Here is a 21,797-nt window from a genome sequence, read left to right on the forward strand (position 1 = left end):
AAATTTCTGACATAGGTAAACTTGTGTACTTAAAATGGGAAATATGCAACAGATAATAAAACCTATTAAACAGTTAAGTATCGCATTCATTTCCCTATATATGTGAAAATATTATGTTACTAGGCTTTAGTAATGCTCAGTAATAATGTCAATGGACTATCAGTGCTTAAATAATATATCTATGTAAGCTTCCTCTCGTCAAATATCATTTGACGTAAACGCTCAGAATTAATTTTATTTGCTTGCAGAAGTTATCGACTGAGTAAGTTCCTAAACATCACGTAAGAAAACTTGTAAAATAAACATGTTTAATTTCCTGCTGTCACGAAGATTTTAAATCCATTAGGAACAAATGACTCCGACGTCTTCGTTATGGTCACAGTCATGTTTACCCCAATACGTATGTTTACAAAACGTAATGCTGGCTTCATCACCGGTACAAGACACATCATCTAAATAAATGCGCCCACTGCCTGGAGTTACACCGGTATCAACTCTTGCATTTGAACTGGAATATAAATATGTGCAGTAACATAAAAATAAAGGAAGCCAAAGTCATTAAGCAGGGATATATGGTTTCATTTTTTTTTAAATTTCTAAACATTCTTTGATCACAAAAAATATTTCAGTACATTTAGTTATAATTTACTTCGGTTCACTGATACAACCCGAACGAAACAATCAGGGACCTAATATAATACGCTGAATTTATGCGGGTGTATAATAAGACTTAACTACTTAAGCAATATTATGTTCTAGTTGTTAAGTGTTTTAAATGTTTAATTTTTTAAAAACCAATTATATTACTTGTTCTTTAAACAGCATCTCTGTTATTATGTCATATCAAAATAAAATAAAAAAAAAACGAAATTAATATTTCACAGTTCAAATCCTTTCACAAACTAGATTCATTAATATGTCTAAAATAGTTTTTGTTCACTGAATATAGGATACGTATTATGTTACATTAACTTATGAATACTATACGTACGAAGGAAATCCAAGCATGTTACAAACAACTTTTGCAGAAGCGACTGAAAATGAGTCATCACAGACTGTTCCCCAGTTAGACCCATCTAATGATATTTCCACACGACCTGAGTGAATACCTCCTCTTAGACGAACTTGAAGAGCTGAAATGTAGAAAATTGTTTAAAATTGAATATATAACAGTTCACAGCTGCATAACCTTTCATGGAGTTATTAACAAAGAAGGATAAGTCAGAAAATATTTTAATAAAAGTAAGAAAATTTATAACTTTTGATCCAGAATTGTTTCAGTACATACGAAACACATATAATTTTTTGTGACGCCTCTACAGAATAAGGGCGACATATAAGGATCACGTCTTTGTCGTCTGTTTATCTGTATGGAATGATCAATACCAAGTCTTGTTGTGCATATCGTCAGCAGTTTCCAGTTTAATGGTTTTTGTCAGAGTTATGGTCCTTTAATGATTTTTTGTGCGGGCTACTCATCTTATACAACTAATTCAATTCTAATAAAACGTTATAGGATAGATCGGGAGCTCAATTAATCAAAGCACTGAAAGTACTGAAGTATACATTGCTTGATAATATAATCCATTTTTGTCATCAAAGCCATGTTGATTTTAACCTACTGACCTTGAAAACAATATGGGTCATCTTCTGACCAAGGTCAATGTCCCTAACAAGTGACTCACGTGCACCAAGGCTTTTTTCTTCCAAAATTATTTATGAGACAAGGAAGATGTAATGTTCCATCTGTGTATTGCTAGGCAAGCTGATAGATGAGCAATAAAGAAATCATTTTTTGAAACACCCGTTAAATGGACTGCAGTATAGAATATTGAAACAGTCATATTGAGTTTCCAGTGATGCTATCTAATAAAATACATGATCTGGCTTGAACTCTATACCATGTCAATTAACTGAACCATCCTACAAGACTTAATTACCAAATTATAGTACATCTATGTACTGTACTTTGATGCATTAATAAATAGATTCCGGTGTGTTGTATTAATCTCTACACATTAATTTTCAAATGCATTACTTTATCGTTTATTAATAAAAATTAAATCTATAATCAAAGCAATACAAATGTACTGTAATATTTTCATTATTCAATAATTGTTACATATAGTCTTCATGAACAACCTTTCCAAGAAATCCATTTATATTGGACAGCAAGTTAACAAGGGTTTTTTTTGGCTACTGTTACCTACTTCTGATTTTCAACCAAGGTAATCCATGTTCAAACTCGAGCAAAACCTGTCACACACATTCTTACGATGTTGTGTGTCAATTGGGACAAAAGTGTGACCAGTAGAGTGTTAACAAACTAAATGACCAGCAGATTGTTGGCGCCCGCGCCGAAGCGCGGCGCCTTATGGAATGAAATGAGATTTTGTGAAAGGGCGACAACAACTTCTCGAGCCTTTTATTCGGTCATAATAAAAGCCGATCATTCCGATCGGTATGAGGGTGCTTGATTATTATAAAGTTGCGATATGTACAATGAATAGCGAACTGGAGAATTTCGCAATGCAAACATTTTCAAATGAAATAACCTTTTCCGTCTCTTCGGTTTTTTTATTTATCATTTTTAGTACACAGTGGGTTATTATGGTATGGTAAAATACAATAATGAGTTGATGATCTAAAAATTTATTGATTATACATAAACATACAATTCGAAAAAAAAAACCAACAACAACAACAATAGCATGTTTATTTTATCTATATGTGATAAAAACAATAAATATGTACAATAATTGAGAAAAAAGGTACATTTTTATGGTATTAATATGACACTATCAACTTTGAAACATTTTATTTAATTTGTTACTCGTGTTTAGTAAAGATGCCGAGGAATTATTCAAAGTTACAAATTAGATTTTATGAATTATTCAATCGATTGATAATTTAAAAAACGATAAAGAAAAATACCAATGTTCCTGTACATGGTTTAAGAATAAACAATATTATATCTTGAAACATTAACCATAATTTACTGACTTTTTCCAGTTAAGTTTTGACTTATAATCGTCGGTCAATATGACAATTGAATTCTTAAAATTTATTTTACAATTTTAATAAAAAAAGAGTAGTAAACATAAAAAAAACCCAGTATTAAAATAACACATAAAACACAAAAAAGAGAGGGAAACAATATTCATAAAATCTGTATTTTTATATTAAAATAGATATTACAATTATTGTATAATAAACACTTATGCTCAACATGATCAACATGGTAATATAACCAGTATCATATTTTTACTAAGTGTGAACAGATACCTTAAGAGGGGGTCTTCGCTAATAGCGATAACATAATAAGGGACAATTCCACAAGTGTCGTGTTGATCATGAGTTACACATATGGATTATAAATGATTGTATACATGTACATCCGTTGTTATTAATAATCACGATCATAAAGAAATAACAAGCAATATTCTAATCTCTAGCATGCCAATCAAAGTTCATAATGAACAATGTCTACATCACGATCATAAAGAAATAACAAGTAATATTCTAATCTCTAGCATGCCAATCAAAGTTCATAATGAACAATGTCTACCGTCTGTTCATTCTGGTAAAAACCAATTAACCATTGAAAAGTTTATAAGAATATCTTGTCATCATATGTCTACTAGTTCATCTTCACTTTCTGCATTTCTTGCTTGGACGCCCTTTGATGCTTTGCATCAATGCTTTTCTTGTTAACAACTGTAATGTCAGCGTCGGATACACATGGTTGATTAACATTTAACATGACATAACTGATAAATGTAAATGGTTCGGCCGTGGGTATCCGACGATGCTAAATGTGGACAGACCAGAGTTGACATAAGATGGATGGCCGACATTCAACAATCTAAAACCTCACCCTGAGCCAACCTATAAGTTTCACCACTGACTTTTTCATACTGTTCTTATTACAAAAAATAACTGACATTTTACAAAGGTAATAAATTTTATGTCATAGTTATTCATTTAAACGGTTGAAAAATGTATTTAGCAGCACTTTTTTAAATATATCTAGTATTTTATTGCAAGTAAAATGTGTTGTTTGTTTGTTTGTTTTTTTTTTCTATGTTTTTGACGCTAGGCAGTAACATAGCCGAGCAACAATTTCATACAATGTTTATTACAAAAATATTACTGATATTTTACATTGCTCACACATATAATGTTATAATCATTCATTTAGACGGTTGAAAAATTTATTTAATAGTTCTTATTTTAAAAATGTCCATTTCATCGCTTGTAAAATGTGTTGTTGTTTTTTTTTTGGGGGGTGGGGGGGGGGGCTTTTCCATGATTTTGACGCTAGACCGTTACGTAGACGAAAAACACTTTCATACTGTATTTATAAAAATAACATCACTGACATTTTACATTGGTAACAAAAGAAAGTAATAGTTATTCATTTAAAAGGTTGAAAAAAATAACAGCGGCTCTTGTTTTAACTACGACTATTTTAACGCCCGTAAAAATGTGTTTCCGGCTTTTCCATGTTTTTTTTTTACGCTAGACTGTTACTTTGCCGAAAAAATCTTTCATATCGCATTTAATACATAATAGAATCATTCTCTAATTACACTGGTTGCAAAAAGAAAGTAAATTTTAATCATTTAAAGGATAAAAAAAGTAAACAAAACTTATTTTGTTGGAATTATACCAATTGTATATATCATCGATTTAGAACTGATATTATTGAACCCATTTCATCAAATAACCATCAAAAACCCATTTCATCAAATAACCATCAAAAGTTGTTTATATTGCTGAATCAATATTTCTTTGTATTTTAAGTGATTTTCGGTATTTTTTTGGTTTTCGGCAATTAATATAAGCAGATTAAAATAATTCCTATTTTCTGAACATAAATTTAATGTATTTATTTCTTAATGCTTACACTGATTTACAGTTTCAAATGATTATTTCTTCTCGTTGAATCTGGCCACATATGCCTATATTTAGCTCCATGCTCTGGCTTAAGGTAGTACACCCCTAATGGGCACTATAAGGAATTGTAAATTTGACAACATAGGACAGTTGTATGCCTTAAATGTCACCTGTATGCAAAATTTAAACAAAATTTACCGTGTGGTTTATGAGTTATGGACATTTTTATGAACTAAAACTTTGCCATTAGAAGAGATTTTTTCAGAAATGAGGAAACTCTAAATAATCTATAATATCATCATTATGAAAAATGTTTTCCTTTTGCTCATTGTTAAGAAATAAATAATGACATTTAGGTAACAAATTAAACAAGCAAAATGATTGTTTTTAAACGAAATGTTTTTAATATGTATAAAAATGTAACCCTACCCCACACACTTTTAACACTAATTTGTCCATTTCCCTATGTAAAAAGCCTTATTTAAAATATCCCTAAAATTTTCCAAAATGAGGGGCTATTTTCAAAGTTTGCCTAAATTTTCTTTAATGTATATTGGTTGGTCTTGCAAAATATAAAATACTTTTACCGTTTAGTTTTTATTTTATTAAACTTTGAAAATATCTGGTATCATATTTGCTATTAAATTTGGCATTATTTAGTAAATAAATACCAACAATAATTATATAATTAAAATAAAACACTTTTTTCTTCCATAGGGGGTCTGAGAGATTAATAAAAAATGTTAAAAAGAAAAAAAAAAGAAAGAAAAAAAATTGCCCCTTCTGGGGTTTGAACCCACGCCCCCTCAGTTTCAATACACTTTACAGTGATTTTAGCCTATTTGAATACTCTTCAAAGTGGAGACAGTGCATTAGGGATGTACTACCTTAATCGTCAATATCCCAAGTTCGACTCGAACGGTCGAGCGGCCGAATCTTTATTTGTACCCGTACTGAATCAGGCAATCTTCGCTGAATTTCGAAACATATTTCTTTTCAAAAATCTAAGGCATACAAAAGTGAAAGGAAAAACATGTGTAAAAAAGGTATTCAAAAGAATAGCTTACGAAATTTCTATTTTTCGAAGCCACGATAATTGCCAGGTTTTTTTTAAAAAAAAAAAACAACATTTTCCGGTATACGCTGGTAAATTTTGTTACGGAGCTCCATACTTATTTTGTAAAACATTTTAGGGCAATTTTATTGCATAAATGTAAATCAGGAATTTAATTTGATTTAATATCTATCTGAGATGTTTCGTCCCATTTATATAATACAATGTACACCGGTAAACACTTTCAGAACTAGCAGACGACATGCTATTCTTAAAGATAACGGGTTGCGTATCTCACTGTATAAATCGCATGTAAAATGGTCTGACATATGGTAGGTTTAACAGTTAATTTAAATACTTTGGAGTCAAAAGATGTATTGAAGTTTATACTGTGATGAAGCTAAGATCCAAAGCTTTCTATTGGTGTAATACATTTTAAAATCGGACATTTAATCACAACAAACTAGCGGTTTAAAAACGGCTTATTTTGTATTGTTTTAGCATAAGCGGTATCGATTTTACTCGAAGATAAGGGAAGCAACTCGTATTTTTCACTCGATATACCTCGGTTATTTACGTAGATCATATTGAAAGTGTTTGCTATGTCTTTTGCATCTCATCAACATTTTTTTCATTCTAAGAATTTTTGTTTAAGGTATAGCCCTTTCATGATTTATTTTTTTTTGAAATTTTTCCGGACTACTACTCTTATACTAGTGATGAAATTTCAATGAAGCTTTATAGAATTGATTGTCAAGCACTTGTTCATTTTACAAAGGTTTTCCGATTAAATAATTTTTGACCGAGTTATGGCCCTTGAATAAAAAACGGGTTTTGCCCTGTTAATGATTTTTGCGTCCCCTGATACACAGTAGCTGTAACATGCAATTATTTATCATGAGGCGACACATGTGATCACTGATCGCCCTAATGTTACGTAAAAGATAAAAGTAGTATACAATAAGACAATTCAGATACTTGTGCCATGAATTATAAGTAACTAGGTGTTATTTGATTTTTATGTTTTGCTTTCGTTACGATAGATGTACTTTATCATTATTCCCCATGTACAGACGCATTCAGACCGAGTCTGCATTTTCATGTATTTTTGTGTTCTTAAATGCTTCCGAAAAATAAACACCTTTTTTCCAGATTTTTAGATTTTTAATTCATGCTTACATTTGTCATATAATTTGTTAATATCTTATTAACTACTAACAACTGTTCTAGACAGCGGGATGGTAAAATAACGGTCAACTTATGTCTGTAGCTTTTAAGAAACCCATTGCCCTTGGCAAATTATACTGTAACACTGGTCGACATGCCTTTCGTCCATCCGTTATCAAAGCAATGATGATAGAAGTAGGGTTAAATGTTGATCTCATTGAGAAGATGTAGAAAACCCATATTTTATAGGCAAGATAACGGATCAAATTAAAAGCATTAGAAAAGGTCAATTACATATCACCTGTACAGCATGTGACATATTCCTAATGCATGATGATTGACTAGCCATATAGAACTAACATTCTGGTTCTAAAATATTATAATTTCAAGCTTTCATCTCTGTCAGCATAGAGCTCTCTCTAGAACTGTTTGAATGATATTCATTATAAGCGCGATTTCTATAGAGATGTGATCTACAGACTTTGTACTGGTATTTTTTCTATTGCCATAGTCTAAAATAATTAAACGTTTTATTTAAGAAGGTAATGAGTCTACTATTTAAGACATACCGCATGCTAAGTGTTCAACCCTTTTACAATTGGACACTACGCTTTCCTATTTTGATTACATTTGACTGACCAAAGGGACAACTCTATCATGGACAGTTCTGAAAACCAGTGGATGGGTTTCAGTCGTCTGCTATCATTTTCCTGCCTATAAATGTCAGAGAAAACTTATGTAATTCTGTCTAAGGGACATTCATTTTACCTTGTTAAAATATTTATCTTATTTAAATAATATAGTTCCCCATTAATTGCATGCTGGAGTAGCACAATGGCTGAAAACGCCAATTGTGGAAGAAAGACATATCATTTATTTGTGTTGTTGTTGTTGTTGTGGTTTTAAATGCCTTAAAATTTAGCAATTGCAATAAAAGGAATAGTTATCAATTACGATATATAATAATACCAGTTTTGCTCAAATTGATTTAAAACCCACTTTTAGAGGATATTTCACATAAGTATCAGTAAATGTCTTGAGCACACGCTCGAAGGTGGTAACAAGTTCAATATCCTGTCAGAATGAGAGCTCTTGATCCTTGTGCTTTAGATAATTATAGAATAATAATAACATATATATCAATAGTGATGAGTACTTACCTGATATACAAGATATGCCCACATCTTCGCTATGTGAACAATCATTTACGCCCCATGAGTTATGTTGACATTGGATTAAACTGTTTTCGGAACCTGAGCAAACAACATTATCTAACATAATCGGGAGTGTTCCCTGTTTGAAATGATTAGGAGGGAATACTCTAGGTACTGTCCTAAAATAGAAGTAAAATTTCTGTTCAGGATATTAAACCGACACTACTGAAATCAAGTTAATATGTAAAAATTTAATCGTGACAAAAACAATCACAATTTAACATTAATGTCACCTACACATAAATGATAACATAAATTATTTGAGCCATGTGTGTGTGTTTAAGTTTTTTTTATAAAATGTCAGATTTGATTCAAGAAGACAGTCATCGAGTATAAAAACGTAAAAGGTAATAAAAAAACGAAAAAAAACAACAAAACAATGCAAACATAAATTACGGCACACAACCGTTTTCTATAATAGTGATTATTGTCGAGCCCGCTTGCGGTGAGCTCGACTTAGTCATCACTTGTGGCGTATTTTCGGTGTATGTGTTTCTGAGCATCCGGATTCGTCAAGTCTATATCTTGCTCATTTATTGAAGAATTACAAAATAATTTGATACAAATGTTCACCATGATAGGGTGGTGTGTTGCACGTAAAACCAAGGCCCGCCCCTCAAAGGCCAATGTCACTCTTTTGGGACAGCGCAGTCTTGAGTGTTACTCCTACATGCATCGCAGCATGGAGTGGTTTTAATATTACTCGGGACAATTTTTCTCCTTAGTGAGTCGGAGTGTCGCGCGAAAAATCCAGGTGTATGTGGCAAAGGTCAAGGTCACACATAGGGGTCATTGTTCAAATAACAATTTAAAAACATTCATTTACGCGCATAACTTTTTTATACATGAATGGATTTTAATATAACTTAGCACAAATCTTCTCCAATTTAAATTTCGCGAAATATGAAGGTCAAGATCACAAGAGGTCAAAAGTCAAATAAAAAATATTAAAATTTGTTTGTTAGCGATATATCTTGACTATGCTTTTAAGTATTATGCTTAGTGATCAGAGGATTTTTGTTTAGCCCACTTGCGTTGGCTCGACCTAGTCGTCAGATTTTGTGTTTAGTTCGGTGTTTGTGCGTCCATCCGTCCGTCCGTCCGGGTTTGTCAGATCTATATTTTGCCAATTCTTTGAAGGATTTATTGTATCAAACTAATTTGATACAAATGTTCATCATGATGGGGTGATATGTTTCACACAAAACCAAGGTCCGCCGCACAATCGTAAAGGTCACACTTGGGTCATCATGAGACTTCGTGTCATGCACATGAACCAGGTCACTGTGTAAGAGGTCAAGGTCACCTAAGAAGATGCAATGTCAAGATTTTGCCTTGCGTATAAAGAGGATGTATTGCGCTCATCACACCTATGTATACATCTTTCTCCTTCAGGTTTGAACAAAGACGAGCAGGATCGACATTCTGCCCGTGGGCATGTTTTTAAGCCATGTCTTATTTTAGAAGATTGCATATCCAAAATACAATTTTGTTTGTGTAACATTATTACATTTACAGGTTATAAACATACAAATTAAATTTTGTAAAATGGCGTATCAGATGATGTATTCGCCCTTTGGTATATTTACCATGGATATTTCAACATCCTACAAACAACAGTTGCTGCAAGCTCAGTAAATTTATCATCACACACCGTGCCCCATTTACCATTATGAAATATTTCTACTCTTCCTTCGTATCGGTGTTGACCGTCCACTAGTCGAACTTCAACTTTATAAAACAAATTATTTTTAGAATTTGTCAGTAAAATATTCGAAAAGCATTTGTAAAGCCTAAACAAAGTGTCCTCATATTTTATACAAAGACATTGATGTGATTGCGCTTCTTACAGCTATCTCTACTCGAAGGTAAGAACAAATATAAAGAAATGTTTTTAAATTGTCGCAATTTAACGCATATACATGTATCAATTAAAGTCTTGGACATTTTGTCATTTTTACCGAAAACAAGCGTAGGCCAAACGATGAACTTGGACATAACACAGAGTCTCGAGTATAGAAAAAAATAATCTGGAAGATCGGAAATCAATTGGAAGAAATGAAAAAAAATGTGAAGTTAGCAGACTGGTTTAATTTATTTCATTCAGTCACTATTAGTGTTATAACAAATTTGACAATATAGTTGATATGGTAAGTGAACAAATCTTCCTGCAGCAAACATTTCTCAGAAGAGCCGTTAATCAAATTTTTTAGATAAGAACTATGTTTTACTAGATTATTTAGTTTTGACTTTTGTTATTTTAAAATATTAACAAACCATATTTCAACAAAGCTATAAGATACAGCTTTAATATTTTTAAAAGTACTTTTAGACAAAATAGTTTCAACAGGGCTGTATTTATTTATGTCTATAAAGCAGAATTTTAATTATATATGTATGTTTCTGGTAGAGAACAGCAATCTATTATTCACACGCGCGTGTTAGCGTGTGTATGCATGTGCATATGTTTAGTCTCGCCATGGGAATAAGTTATATATAGGTGTATAAGGTAAGACATAATTTATTCGCAGCCTAACGAAATGTCAGGATTTTATATACTACCAGTTATGCATATGTGCTTATGCATGTGTAATAAGTCCCATCTCAAATCGTCAGCATGTGTTTGATTACCGTGGAGATAAGACTCAGTAAATTTTAAACTAATTTTAAATGTACAATCTACTAAAATCATCATTATGATAAGAAGAAAGTGTTTAAAAAAAACCTATATAAGTACACCGGCTTTTGTTACAGGACCTAAAATTTACACCGTATATTTTGTCACTTAACAAACAATATACTTTAATAACTCAGATGATCTCTTATTTACCAATTTTTGAATGTTACGAAAATTGTTTTTATTGTAACATAAATTATAAACCTTATCATTGATCTGAAGACTACATACATTTTTAATGCCATGATATTGTTTGGCAACAGTGACCTAATACATTTGAATTATTTTTTGCGAAACCTGACTACTGCTAAGTTTTTGAGCATTCCAATCATCTGTTGTACGACTTTACAAATTGAAAATGTTACATATACGCCTACATGTATATATCAAAGTTATGTTGTTGTTTTCTTTTAAGAAAAGACACCACGAGAAATTAAAGAAATGATTCAATCACTAATGCTGCATATAATAATTAAAACATAATAAAAGAAAACTGAAAAACAAATTTTTGAGGATTCGAACTTGCAACTTCGCTACACTTATTAACCACTAGACCATCGGGACATTAGTATAAAAAGTATCGAGAACTTTCCTATCATTACAAATCAATAAGTAGGTCGTAATAAATTACAAAAACTAACGAAAAGGCTTCCGAAAATCAATGAGTCTTAGGTCAATATTGCCATTAGGTCAATATTGCCAAACAATATATACAGTGACATTTAAATAAATATAGTTCGTAATGTTCGGCTTTACATGTATTTTCTTGTACAACAGTAGTTTATTCGTGACTGATGGTACTTTTAAAATCATGCATCTTAAATAATTCTTCATTTTAGTGAAGATAATAAACACTGAAAGGAAGTTTAACGCTCCTTTAAAGAAATACAAAATCTTATATACATTGAAGACATTTACATAACTTAATCATTCACGACTATCTGCTTTGTATCGTTAGAATTATTCTTTAAATGCGTACCCCCGCAACTTTGAGTATTACACAATTCCAAATCTTTAGAATTTCCAATACATCCCATATTAGATACACATGTCCTTGTCCTTTCTCTAATTCCAGCATCACATGGTTCTGAGCATTGTCCCCAGGTAGACCATGATGACCAATCTTGAATAAAAAAAGATAATTCTCTATTTTCTAATTTTCTAATAATAATTGCATTAAATTCATTAAAATCCCCATGTCGGTGTATTTTCGACATATTTTAAAATGACCACTCTTCAGTTAAATTAAAGAAATGAAATGTATACATATACGTATATACTATTTGATACAAGTTTTTTAAGATTTTTCTATTTTTGTTTTGTTGTGGTTTCTAAAAAACAAGGATGCTTTTCTCGTGTTAGTCCATGAAAAATAAAGAGGTTCTATTTTAGTGAATACAGTTCACATATGCAGTACCACTGTTTTACAATAATGATTTGAAATATTCTGATGACCATTCTTGAAAAGACAGATGAGTCTTTAAAATGAGATTTTAAGAATACAGAGTACACACAAAAATATATGAAATAAGGTTAATTTCAGTATCCGTGAAATTGAATTAACCGTCTTTTATAAAATTTGATAAAAAGACTGAATAACATAACTTAGACTCTTCTTTTACGATGCTAAAAGTCTTGCCGTACGCCATTTTAAATGTTTCCTTTTAATTACTGATTTTCATCTTTCTCCTTTAGCTTTGAGGACTTGATTTACCTTACAAATGCATATGTGTCAATACGTTTTACGTACTTGGACAGCCTCTTGTGTTGCAAATATCCCTGTCAAGTGAATTACCAATACAGACTTGGCCATTAACAGTCGGAGATGGATTTGTGCATGTCCTAGTGCGTGTCTTTGTCCCTCCGCCGCAAGTCATCGTACAAGATCCCCATGTTGTCCATGACGCCCAGTGTCCATTAACAGCTTAAAGAAGACATTGAAATAATGGATTTTATTTGATATAGCATTACACTGATGAATACAATCAGCGACACGGATGTTCTAGCATCAGACACTTAATTTTGCATCTTTTTTAAATATGAACATGTATATTATATTAAAATATATATATATATATATATTATGAATTATATTAAAATTATATTAAATCAATTAATTAATTAATTTAATTAAAATTGTATTAAAAACTGCAAACTTAACAAAACAAGGAGTCGGATAGTTAAATACCTCTCTTTGTATAGCAAACAATATTTTTAAAATCATTTACCAAAAATAAAAACATAATTATGTTTCGTGTGATATTTTAAGAATCATGAACCTATTGACACATTTAATTTTTTGTAAAAGGAACAAGCTAATCATCTTAAATATATAGTAGTACGTTTATTCGTTTAAATTAATATTATCAATTATTTATGACTTTATAAACAAAGCATGTAAGTGACCTATTAATATTATTTTCACTGTAAATGTGTTGTTAAAAAATAGAAAAATGTTCAAAAAGTGTAGTTTACCTGGACAACTTCCAGTGTTACAAATATTCTTGTCTTCAGAGTTCCCTATACATACTCTCCCATTCCCAGATGGTGCAGGATTGTTGCATTGTCTTGTTCTCACTTTAGTTCCACCATCACATGTGGCAGAACAAGACGACCATGTTGACCACACTGACCAATGTCCATTTACAGCTGTCAATAAATTAATGATTAATGTGCCAACCAAAAATTCTGTGTCATAGTGATGATGGGGTAATGGTGATTCCTGTGATGGCTGCAGTTACCAAGAGGAGCTACATGTAACAATTCTAAGATTTTGTCACAAATAAATGACATTTATGCTCTTATGACCAGGGTATTTCTCCGTAAAAGTAATGGAAAATTTTAAGTGCTGTATGAAGTATTTCCAGCACGCATAGATTTTATCGAGAAGACACATGATTACCGTAAATTTGACAGGCAAAGAACCGATACAAAGCCTGTTCTGTGACCTACAAGGGTGACCTTATCCTTTGGCCACACATCAAAGTTTCTGAACATCGCCTTCAACAGTAACCATTTGAGCCAAGTGTGAAAGAAAATCCTTCAGGAGGTATAGGAGGTAAAAGGCGAACACGATAAATGGACGTACAGACACGACAATCTTTATATCCACTTCCCCATTACTAAGGTTATACAATCCAAGGCAGTGATGGATTAAATTTGTCCTAAAGAAATATTCCGAGAGAAAAAAAAAACAGACGGACGATTTTGCTAGACCTACTGTGTTGATATTTTAAACCCACATTTTGTGATTTTAGCCACATAGTACAAACAACAGTTTGCTAGATAAGTTCTGTATAATGTCAGCCACTACACAAACATAGCCCGACGTATACGGACAGACAGACAAAGTGTCAACTGGTTTATATCCTTGTATATTTGAGTGTATCCAATATTTCCTGTCTGGTTTAAATACGTTCTCAGACAGGACAAAAATCTATGATAAACATGTATTTCATTTTTCTCACTCTTCTTATTAACATTTACATCAATGCATTATTTTGAAAGTATTTGACTATTCAATACCTGGGCATGCAAATGAGTTGCAGGCCTTTGTCTCCTGGTCATTTCCAACGCAGTCATGACCAAAAGGGGATGGTGTCGGATTGTTACAAAATCTTCTTCTGTTTGAAATCCCACCTAAACACGATGCAGAACATGAACTCCATGTTGACCATGACGACCATAAACCATCTGAGAGATAAATGATTGAATAATACACAATAATCTTATTTGATAGAGTATTCAGTATATTTGAATAAATTATAAATATAATAAACTTTAGATATGAATGCTAGATTGTAAGTATATAGATTAATTGCATCATAATAATGTCAGTGATCACACATGCAACTTACCGGCACATGACTTTAGAAAACAGGCACGATCATCCCTTGCATCGCCAGTGCAAGACATACCTCCTGGACCTGGATAAGGATTAGAGCAAAACCGATCTCTCCTTTCAAGGCCGATCCCGCATGTTACACTACAGCTTCCCCATGAATTCCATATGCTCCAACCGCCATTCACTTTGAATCGAAGAAAATCAGATATATTAAAATTCCTCGTCGGCAAAGGAAACAACAAGGATAAGCATTTATAGAGCAAATAATTAATAGTGGAATGAGCTATGGTCCTTTACAAGTTGTCAAAAGGGAATGTAAAGATATGTAGGTTTACCAATAGGAGGGTTGTTAAAAAGTAATTGACTTTAGCTCGTAGACATAGTCAAGAATGAATAACAATATGTTTACAATTTTGTGACAAAGTACAAAGGGTTCATGTCCCGCTCGTTAATAATACAATGATGTCCATGTCGTCGCGAAATAAAAATAGTTCTTTAGGGTAGTCGATCCGGACCTGCCTCCTCTGATTTAGACCCGATTTAAACGCCATGTAGCCTTAACTATGTCTCTTCTGAGGTGATGATGCGATAAAAGTAAGAGGCCGCCTTCTCAACAAAATCCCGGGAGTCAACCTATTTCCGCTCTTCCTAGTCATATTTTGCAAACAATAAACCGTACGGGAAACTTATCATTATCGCCTGAGCAGTGAATACAAATTGGCGTTAAATGTTAATAAAAAAAATCTGACAGCTTTAAAAACATGGTCTGTACTTTAAGTGCTGTCTTTCTCGGGGATTATATGATTCCAATACTTTTTTATGGTTGAATATGGATTAAAATAATACTAGCGGACGGGATAGGATGTTGCATCATTGCCGTATCTCTCATAAACACTCAATCAAACAATAAAAACAATGAAAGAAGTATGCAAAAATAAGTCAACTTCTGTAAAAGTTAAGTCTGCATATATTCTTGAATAGAGTAATTGACTTCAAAGAATAGGACGAGGCTACTGTCACATAGACGTCAAACAGAATTTACTACTAATGTTGCGATAACAACATCAGCTTAAAGCTGTTATTAATCAGTTTGAGATCAATAACAATGACGTCAGTTTCTTCAAGAGTCAGTTTCTTATATAGAAAGGACACTTTTTCTAAAGAATATTGACAGGGTCGCTTTAGTTCGTTACATCGTAGAGCTCGCGAACTTAGTTATTCTCTAATGGATATCACTAACGTTCCGTAAATTTCATAATTTCTTTATCGACCTTCTTCCCCCGAGAAGATTTTGATTTTCAGAAAGAAAATAGTACAATCGGGTGTCACTTCAGAGCACATTCAATCCCTTTTCATACCGTCTGATTTTAACAAATAAAATAAAGATGTGGAAACATTACATAAGTTCATAGTTTGTCTTTTAATGACCGCAGAAAGGTCCTAAGCTAAATGGACCTTCATGACACTACCACGAACTGTTTATTTCTTCAGGTTTATTGTCTAGAGAGAAAGGCTAGTCGGATTTGTTTTTATTGTTGTTTTTGTTTTTTGTTTTTTTAAATTATTTTATTTTTAATCTTTTTATTTTTGATATATTTTGTAGCGGTAGACACTAAAATAGTCAGCAAAATTACCATTAGGGTCGTATTGCTTATTAGCTTTAATGTAACTTATATGTAGTGTTTTGTGAGCTTTTGACCGACTCAAGGGAAAAGCGTTTTGTTAAAGGAACTTATGAAGGAGACGATAGGACGTTGGAGTGTTTGAAGTACTATCGGAAACGTCTTTTATAGGACTACCTGCGATTCTTAACCCGGGTTAGGCACTTAATTTTACGACCCTGGTAGCTGAAGGAAATTGTTCATCTGTCGGAAAAATAGAACAATCGCGCAAATGTCTAGTTTTGCATCTGACGTCGTGTCCAAATTATATAAAATTTTAACATTCATTTAAATAAATGAAACAGGAAAACGTTGATTTAAATATGTATAAACGTTGAAGTACAACGAAGCATACGCGCTGCTATCGGAGCGGGTTACCATGTTAACTCGATATAAGGTGGAACACAATTTTCATATTATTAATGTATACCGTAATTATACTTGTATGTGACATAAAATTGTTTGTGTAGTTTTAGTCTGATATTTTATTGGTTAAATTGTACCTGGACATGAATTTAGATCACAGGACTTGTGTTCCACCATAGGGCCAGTACATGGCAGTCCTCCGTTTTTAGGTGGTGGGTTATCACAGGCTCTTGTTCTTGTTTTTGTGCTCGCTCCACAAGTAACACCACATGATGTCCAACTACTCCATAACGACCAATTTCCGGGAACTTTCAATTTTGAATGAAATGCGTAAACTATGCAATGTCATTTTTTGCACAAATAGACACAGACAAAAAGCAGCATTATGTAATTCATAACTATTTTCATTACGGTTTACATTTTTACCTTCAATGTTGCTTAAATAACAATATGAATCTTTAATTAAAATGTAAAACTGAGAAATGAGTAAAACTTTCCATGACTCAAAACCAACACTTAAGTAATGTCATTATCTATGTGTGTTGAATTAAAGTGATAAAATACATGTACAAACCTAGACAGAGTATTTTATCACTTTCATTTAACCGTGTGGAATTGCGTTGACAATGAAACGACACTTATGTAGTATAATCGATATAATGTTGGTTGATTTAAATATTTACCCATATCACAGAGACCACAGAATTTTCTACAAACAAGTTTAGCATGATGTGTATCTGTACAAATGCTAAAAATAGAGCTTATTTGTGCACAGTTGTAAGAGGGGTCGTCTTCACAAGAACTGCTGTCTACAGCTTTGAATAGAAAATCATATTTTTAGTTACTGTTATAGTTTTCTTACAAATAGCTTTATCTAATAAAGATAAAAACAATTAAATAATCTATTTTGGGACGTAACAATTAATCTGCTGAATTTTGTAGCTTCCATTTTTGGAAATGCCAATGATCAACTTTGGGGATCATATAAAATGATTTGAAGCTGATCAGGCAACAGTATACATCCTGGCAAGACTGACTATATTCTTTATGTAGCAAAAGCTAGTTTTCGCGTCCAGCATAATACAATGTCAACAGTGGCTTACAATATTTACAATAGACTGACATGAAGACACAGATTGCCTTATTATGGTCTGAAAACTGAATAGTCAGTAAACTGTTTTGCGTGAAGCTGACTTGCTTTCTCTCAGTTACATCACCTTTGTCCTGACGTTTACAGATTTATTTGTAAACAATGTAAAGCCAATTCGAAGGCAATACCAGTATGTAGTATATACTAGTATTAATGCTAGCCAACGACCAGAGAAACATATCCTTGGCATTACTAAACTAATGAGTTGAAAGCGACGTTTATTTTGCAAAAGAATATTTATCTCGAATCAGTTGTTTGTTTTTAAACTCTTTATGCATTAATAAGTATATGATGATGCTTTGATACCTAATCATTTGTATAATGTTAACGTCAGAGGCTATAATAGTTTTTTTTTAAATGTACATCTACCAATAGCAAAGCAATGCAAACGTTACCATGGGTCCCAGTTGTACAAAGGTGTTGATTACACACATCTACTGCGCAACATTGGCTACATTCAAGATTATTAGATACTGATCGACCTATGATTGACAGAGATGACGCAGTAGTTGTCAATGTTTGGCGACATGCCTACAAATATCCACAGAATTTTTTACAGAAAAATTAAAATACTAGAATTTGATAAACTCATTAACAACATTGATTTTCTACAGGTTTGATATCTTAAATGATGGGAAATTGTTTTGTAAATGTGATTGTATTATTAAGTGCGTACAGCTAATGACTAAATCACCATAACAAACAAATGAATAAAATAACTAAGACGGTTTTTATCTGCCCATGGTTTATTGTTTGTTAGGGCATTTTTAGCACGAGATGTATGTAAATATCTCGGGTATCTAAGCATAATATCATGGAATTATGACAAAAGTGAAATACGACCTGTTTTGACCGGCATCCTAGAGTAAATCTTGTCTCATCTCCAACACCTGACGTATCAGTGAAGCAATACTGCCAAAACATACATAACATGTATTTCATGTCTCAGAAATTTATTATGAAAAACCAAAATCAGTTTAAGGCCCATTATGCTTATATTTTTATTTCTCAAAAACTTTTTTTTAATTTGTGTTACTTTTATATTATAGTAACATTACTCATTGGCCAATTACCTGAACCATCTTTTTCATTTGTCGCCTTTTAATGTAAGGGGTGTAATATATGCATAGTTAAGTCATGATTGTATTAACGATGACTTAAAACTTATTAGTAATTGTGGCTACCAGTATAATAAAAACATAAAATATGTTCTGCTGATCTTTAAATACTATTAATTACAAACAATAATCTAAAGTATCTCTGCCCTCTGTCTAATATACCGTTATTTAGCCAACAAATCAAATTGTCGGTACCGTATACAGTGAGGCATTGGGCAAAATAAATAAGTTATCGTTCATGCTATTGCTTTTGAATAAACTTTCTGTTGCGAATTAGACCTTGTCATGTTTAGGTTATTTTATTTGTTTATATTTTTCAAGGTTATATAAACAAAAAACATGGTCAACGAAATTTCTTTTCACTCATATTACTTTGCATTTGTGATTATCACGCATGAAACTTTGGTTTCTGAACGGTTAAAAAAGGGAAATGATACTTTTATTTGACATTGGTACATGTAATCTGATTTAACAGTCACGAGGTGACCTACAATTGTTGACTGTCAGATCCATAAGCTTAAACGTACCAAACAATAAACTTTTATATGGTAAAACACAATATTTTCAAACAAATACTACATCGTTGAATGCAGATAACGTCATATACTGATTTTGATATTGTGGTGTTATTATATATATACTATACTCTTATTTGATATTTTAAGATATTAAAATTGCTACATGGTCTTTTGTTAATATAAAATAAACATATTTTGACTTAACACGCAGGAGATAAGTTATTCGTGATACCCTATAGACTGTTAGTGTATATAGTGTCATTAACAAACTGGCAGTTTTTGTTGTTTTAAATTACCAGCTTTACTTGACCCTTATTAAGGAACAAAGATTGCTATAAATAATTTGTGACATTTTATTGTTCACTTTGGTACATTCAAAGGTAAAAGATCTAAGACCATTATCACGCTGTAATTTGCAATACTGGGCATTTTTTATGTTGAGTTGATAGGGCTATTTGAAAAACAGTTAGCGATAAATTTACAATAATTGAGTAATAACTAAATGACTAATAAACGTATTTCTTAGTCGTCCTTTGTAAGACACTTGATGTTTTATGCATCAGTAAAACAAGTCAAATGTTTTTAGATTCTAAGATAGTGCCGTCAATACTTTCTAGATAGGTTTTTACCATCCTTTTGGTTCTTTCCTTGTAATGTTTGATACCAAGTTGCGAATATCATTGATAGAATTCAACAAAACTTACATGATCCTGCTGACAAGAAGCTGAATACTGACAATCCGTTATGTTTCTAACATTGGCACACTGGTAACAGTTAATGCAATCTGTATTTGCAACGAAAACATGTTAAATTGAATTTATTTTCACTATTTGAGTTATAGTTATATATACTTATAGTTTATTATAGGTGCTTTTTTCTCAAAATTTCGGATACTGTTAACAATTTCATTGATACAAGCATAAGTGTCTCGTTAATAATAAACAGATAATTTTAAATAAATGATCATTTGCAAAACTTTTAATCATTTGAGAGAAAGTAGTTACCTCCAAATAGTACGTTTTTAATATGAACCTGTCGTTATGATTATATATGAATAGACGTAAAATATAATATTAACTAATTTGCACTTTTAAAATGAACAGTGCAAATCAGTGTTAAGTGATATCATAACGATTTTACGCACAATATGTTTTTAAACACAGCAGCGTTAACATCAACTGAAATAGCATATGGATTGATGTGGAATTCATCTGTAATATAAAATTGAATGAAGAAATTTTTATAAAAATGTAAGTTTATGTGTAACGTATAAGCATTGATCCAAATATAGCATTTGACTTCAAAAATGAAACTTAAATACTTGCAATATATTTTTTTTCAAAATGTTTGGTTGCTAAAATTCAAATTGATTTTCTTTTTTCTTTGCGAATAATAATTTTACATCCGTAGAAACTTTATGTTGCTTACATATAGGATTCTTTGACTTTACTACATGATACATAAATTGCACGTTGTCTCGCACCATTGTCTTCAAAGTTTACATGGAATGTTGTGACTCATTTGTTCTTGAATTCTTCCTTTAAACCATATCAGTCTGTTTCAGTTATAAATCAAAGTAAATTAATTTTGAAAGCCCTAGATCTTACCTTGTTTACGTCCACATTCATAATTATAATACAATAAATGTATCTTAAACGCACTTGTGATAGTTCAAATTTCAAAATAAGTACTGCTGATAAAGGTTTCTATATATGTATTATATTCCTATCGTTATCAGACATATTTCAAAGAATTGAACAAGCCTGTTTCTCTAATCATTACTAATACCATATGACGATAATACTTGACTTTTAGGACATAGAACATACGCAAATTTTAGCCCAATTTATGAGATATTTTCTATTCAATATCTTTCAAATATTGTTGCTTTCTTACCGATTTTCACAGATAGGGCACAGCGTACCTGTAAGTGTACAAGCTATCCACGATATATTAAAATGGGGAAAACTGCTATTTTTATTGAGAAAGAATACACTGTGTTTTTATTGTGTTTCAATTTCTTATTAATAATAAACTGCATACATAACAAACGTCTAAATAAAATCTAGTTTATACATTTATAGTCTCAATTCCTAAATTATACACTCCTGTACATGCCAGAAACTTAC

The 21,797-nt window shown here is 31.8% G+C and overlaps 1 protein-coding gene across 1 annotated transcript; it reads right to left on the bottom strand.

Annotated features, from left to right (window-relative positions):
* Positions 1–291: 291 nt before the first annotated feature.
* LOC132723652 (coadhesin-like) lies at positions 292–21,368 on the bottom strand. The gene is made up of 16 exons (XM_060708413.1): positions 21,276–21,368; positions 20,813–20,879; positions 20,373–20,452; positions 18,876–18,944; positions 18,428–18,563; positions 17,566–17,697; positions 17,020–17,190; positions 14,869–15,039; positions 14,537–14,704; positions 13,487–13,660; positions 12,762–12,935; positions 11,991–12,134; positions 9,924–10,065; positions 8,281–8,453; positions 992–1,133; positions 292–508 (listed from the first exon to the last, which is right to left on the bottom strand). The coding sequence occupies exons 1-16, from the start codon at positions 21,294–21,296 to the stop codon at positions 343–345; spliced, it is 2,130 nt and encodes a 709-aa protein (XP_060564396.1). The 5' UTR covers positions 21,297–21,368; the 3' UTR covers positions 292–342.
* Positions 21,369–21,797: the final 429 nt, after the last annotated feature.

Source organism: Ruditapes philippinarum, unplaced genomic scaffold (assembly GCF_026571515.1).
Source record: "Ruditapes philippinarum isolate M1 unplaced genomic scaffold, ASM2657151v2 ctg6274_1_1_1_1, whole genome shotgun sequence".
Classification (NCBI taxonomy): domain Eukaryota; kingdom Metazoa; phylum Mollusca; class Bivalvia; order Venerida; family Veneridae; genus Ruditapes; species Ruditapes philippinarum.

Coding starts and splice junctions, on each gene's coding strand:
- LOC132723652 (XM_060708413.1), bottom strand. CDS start 21,296: ATGAATGTGGACGTAAACAAG. Junction 15,040..17,019: donor TGATCTAAATTCATGTCCAG/GTACAATTTAAC, acceptor TTCGATTCAAAG/TGAATGGCGGTTGGAGCATA. Junction 12,135..12,761: donor CAACACAAGAGGCTGTCCAA/GTACGTAAAACG, acceptor TTTTTATTCAAG/ATTGGTCATCATGGTCTACC.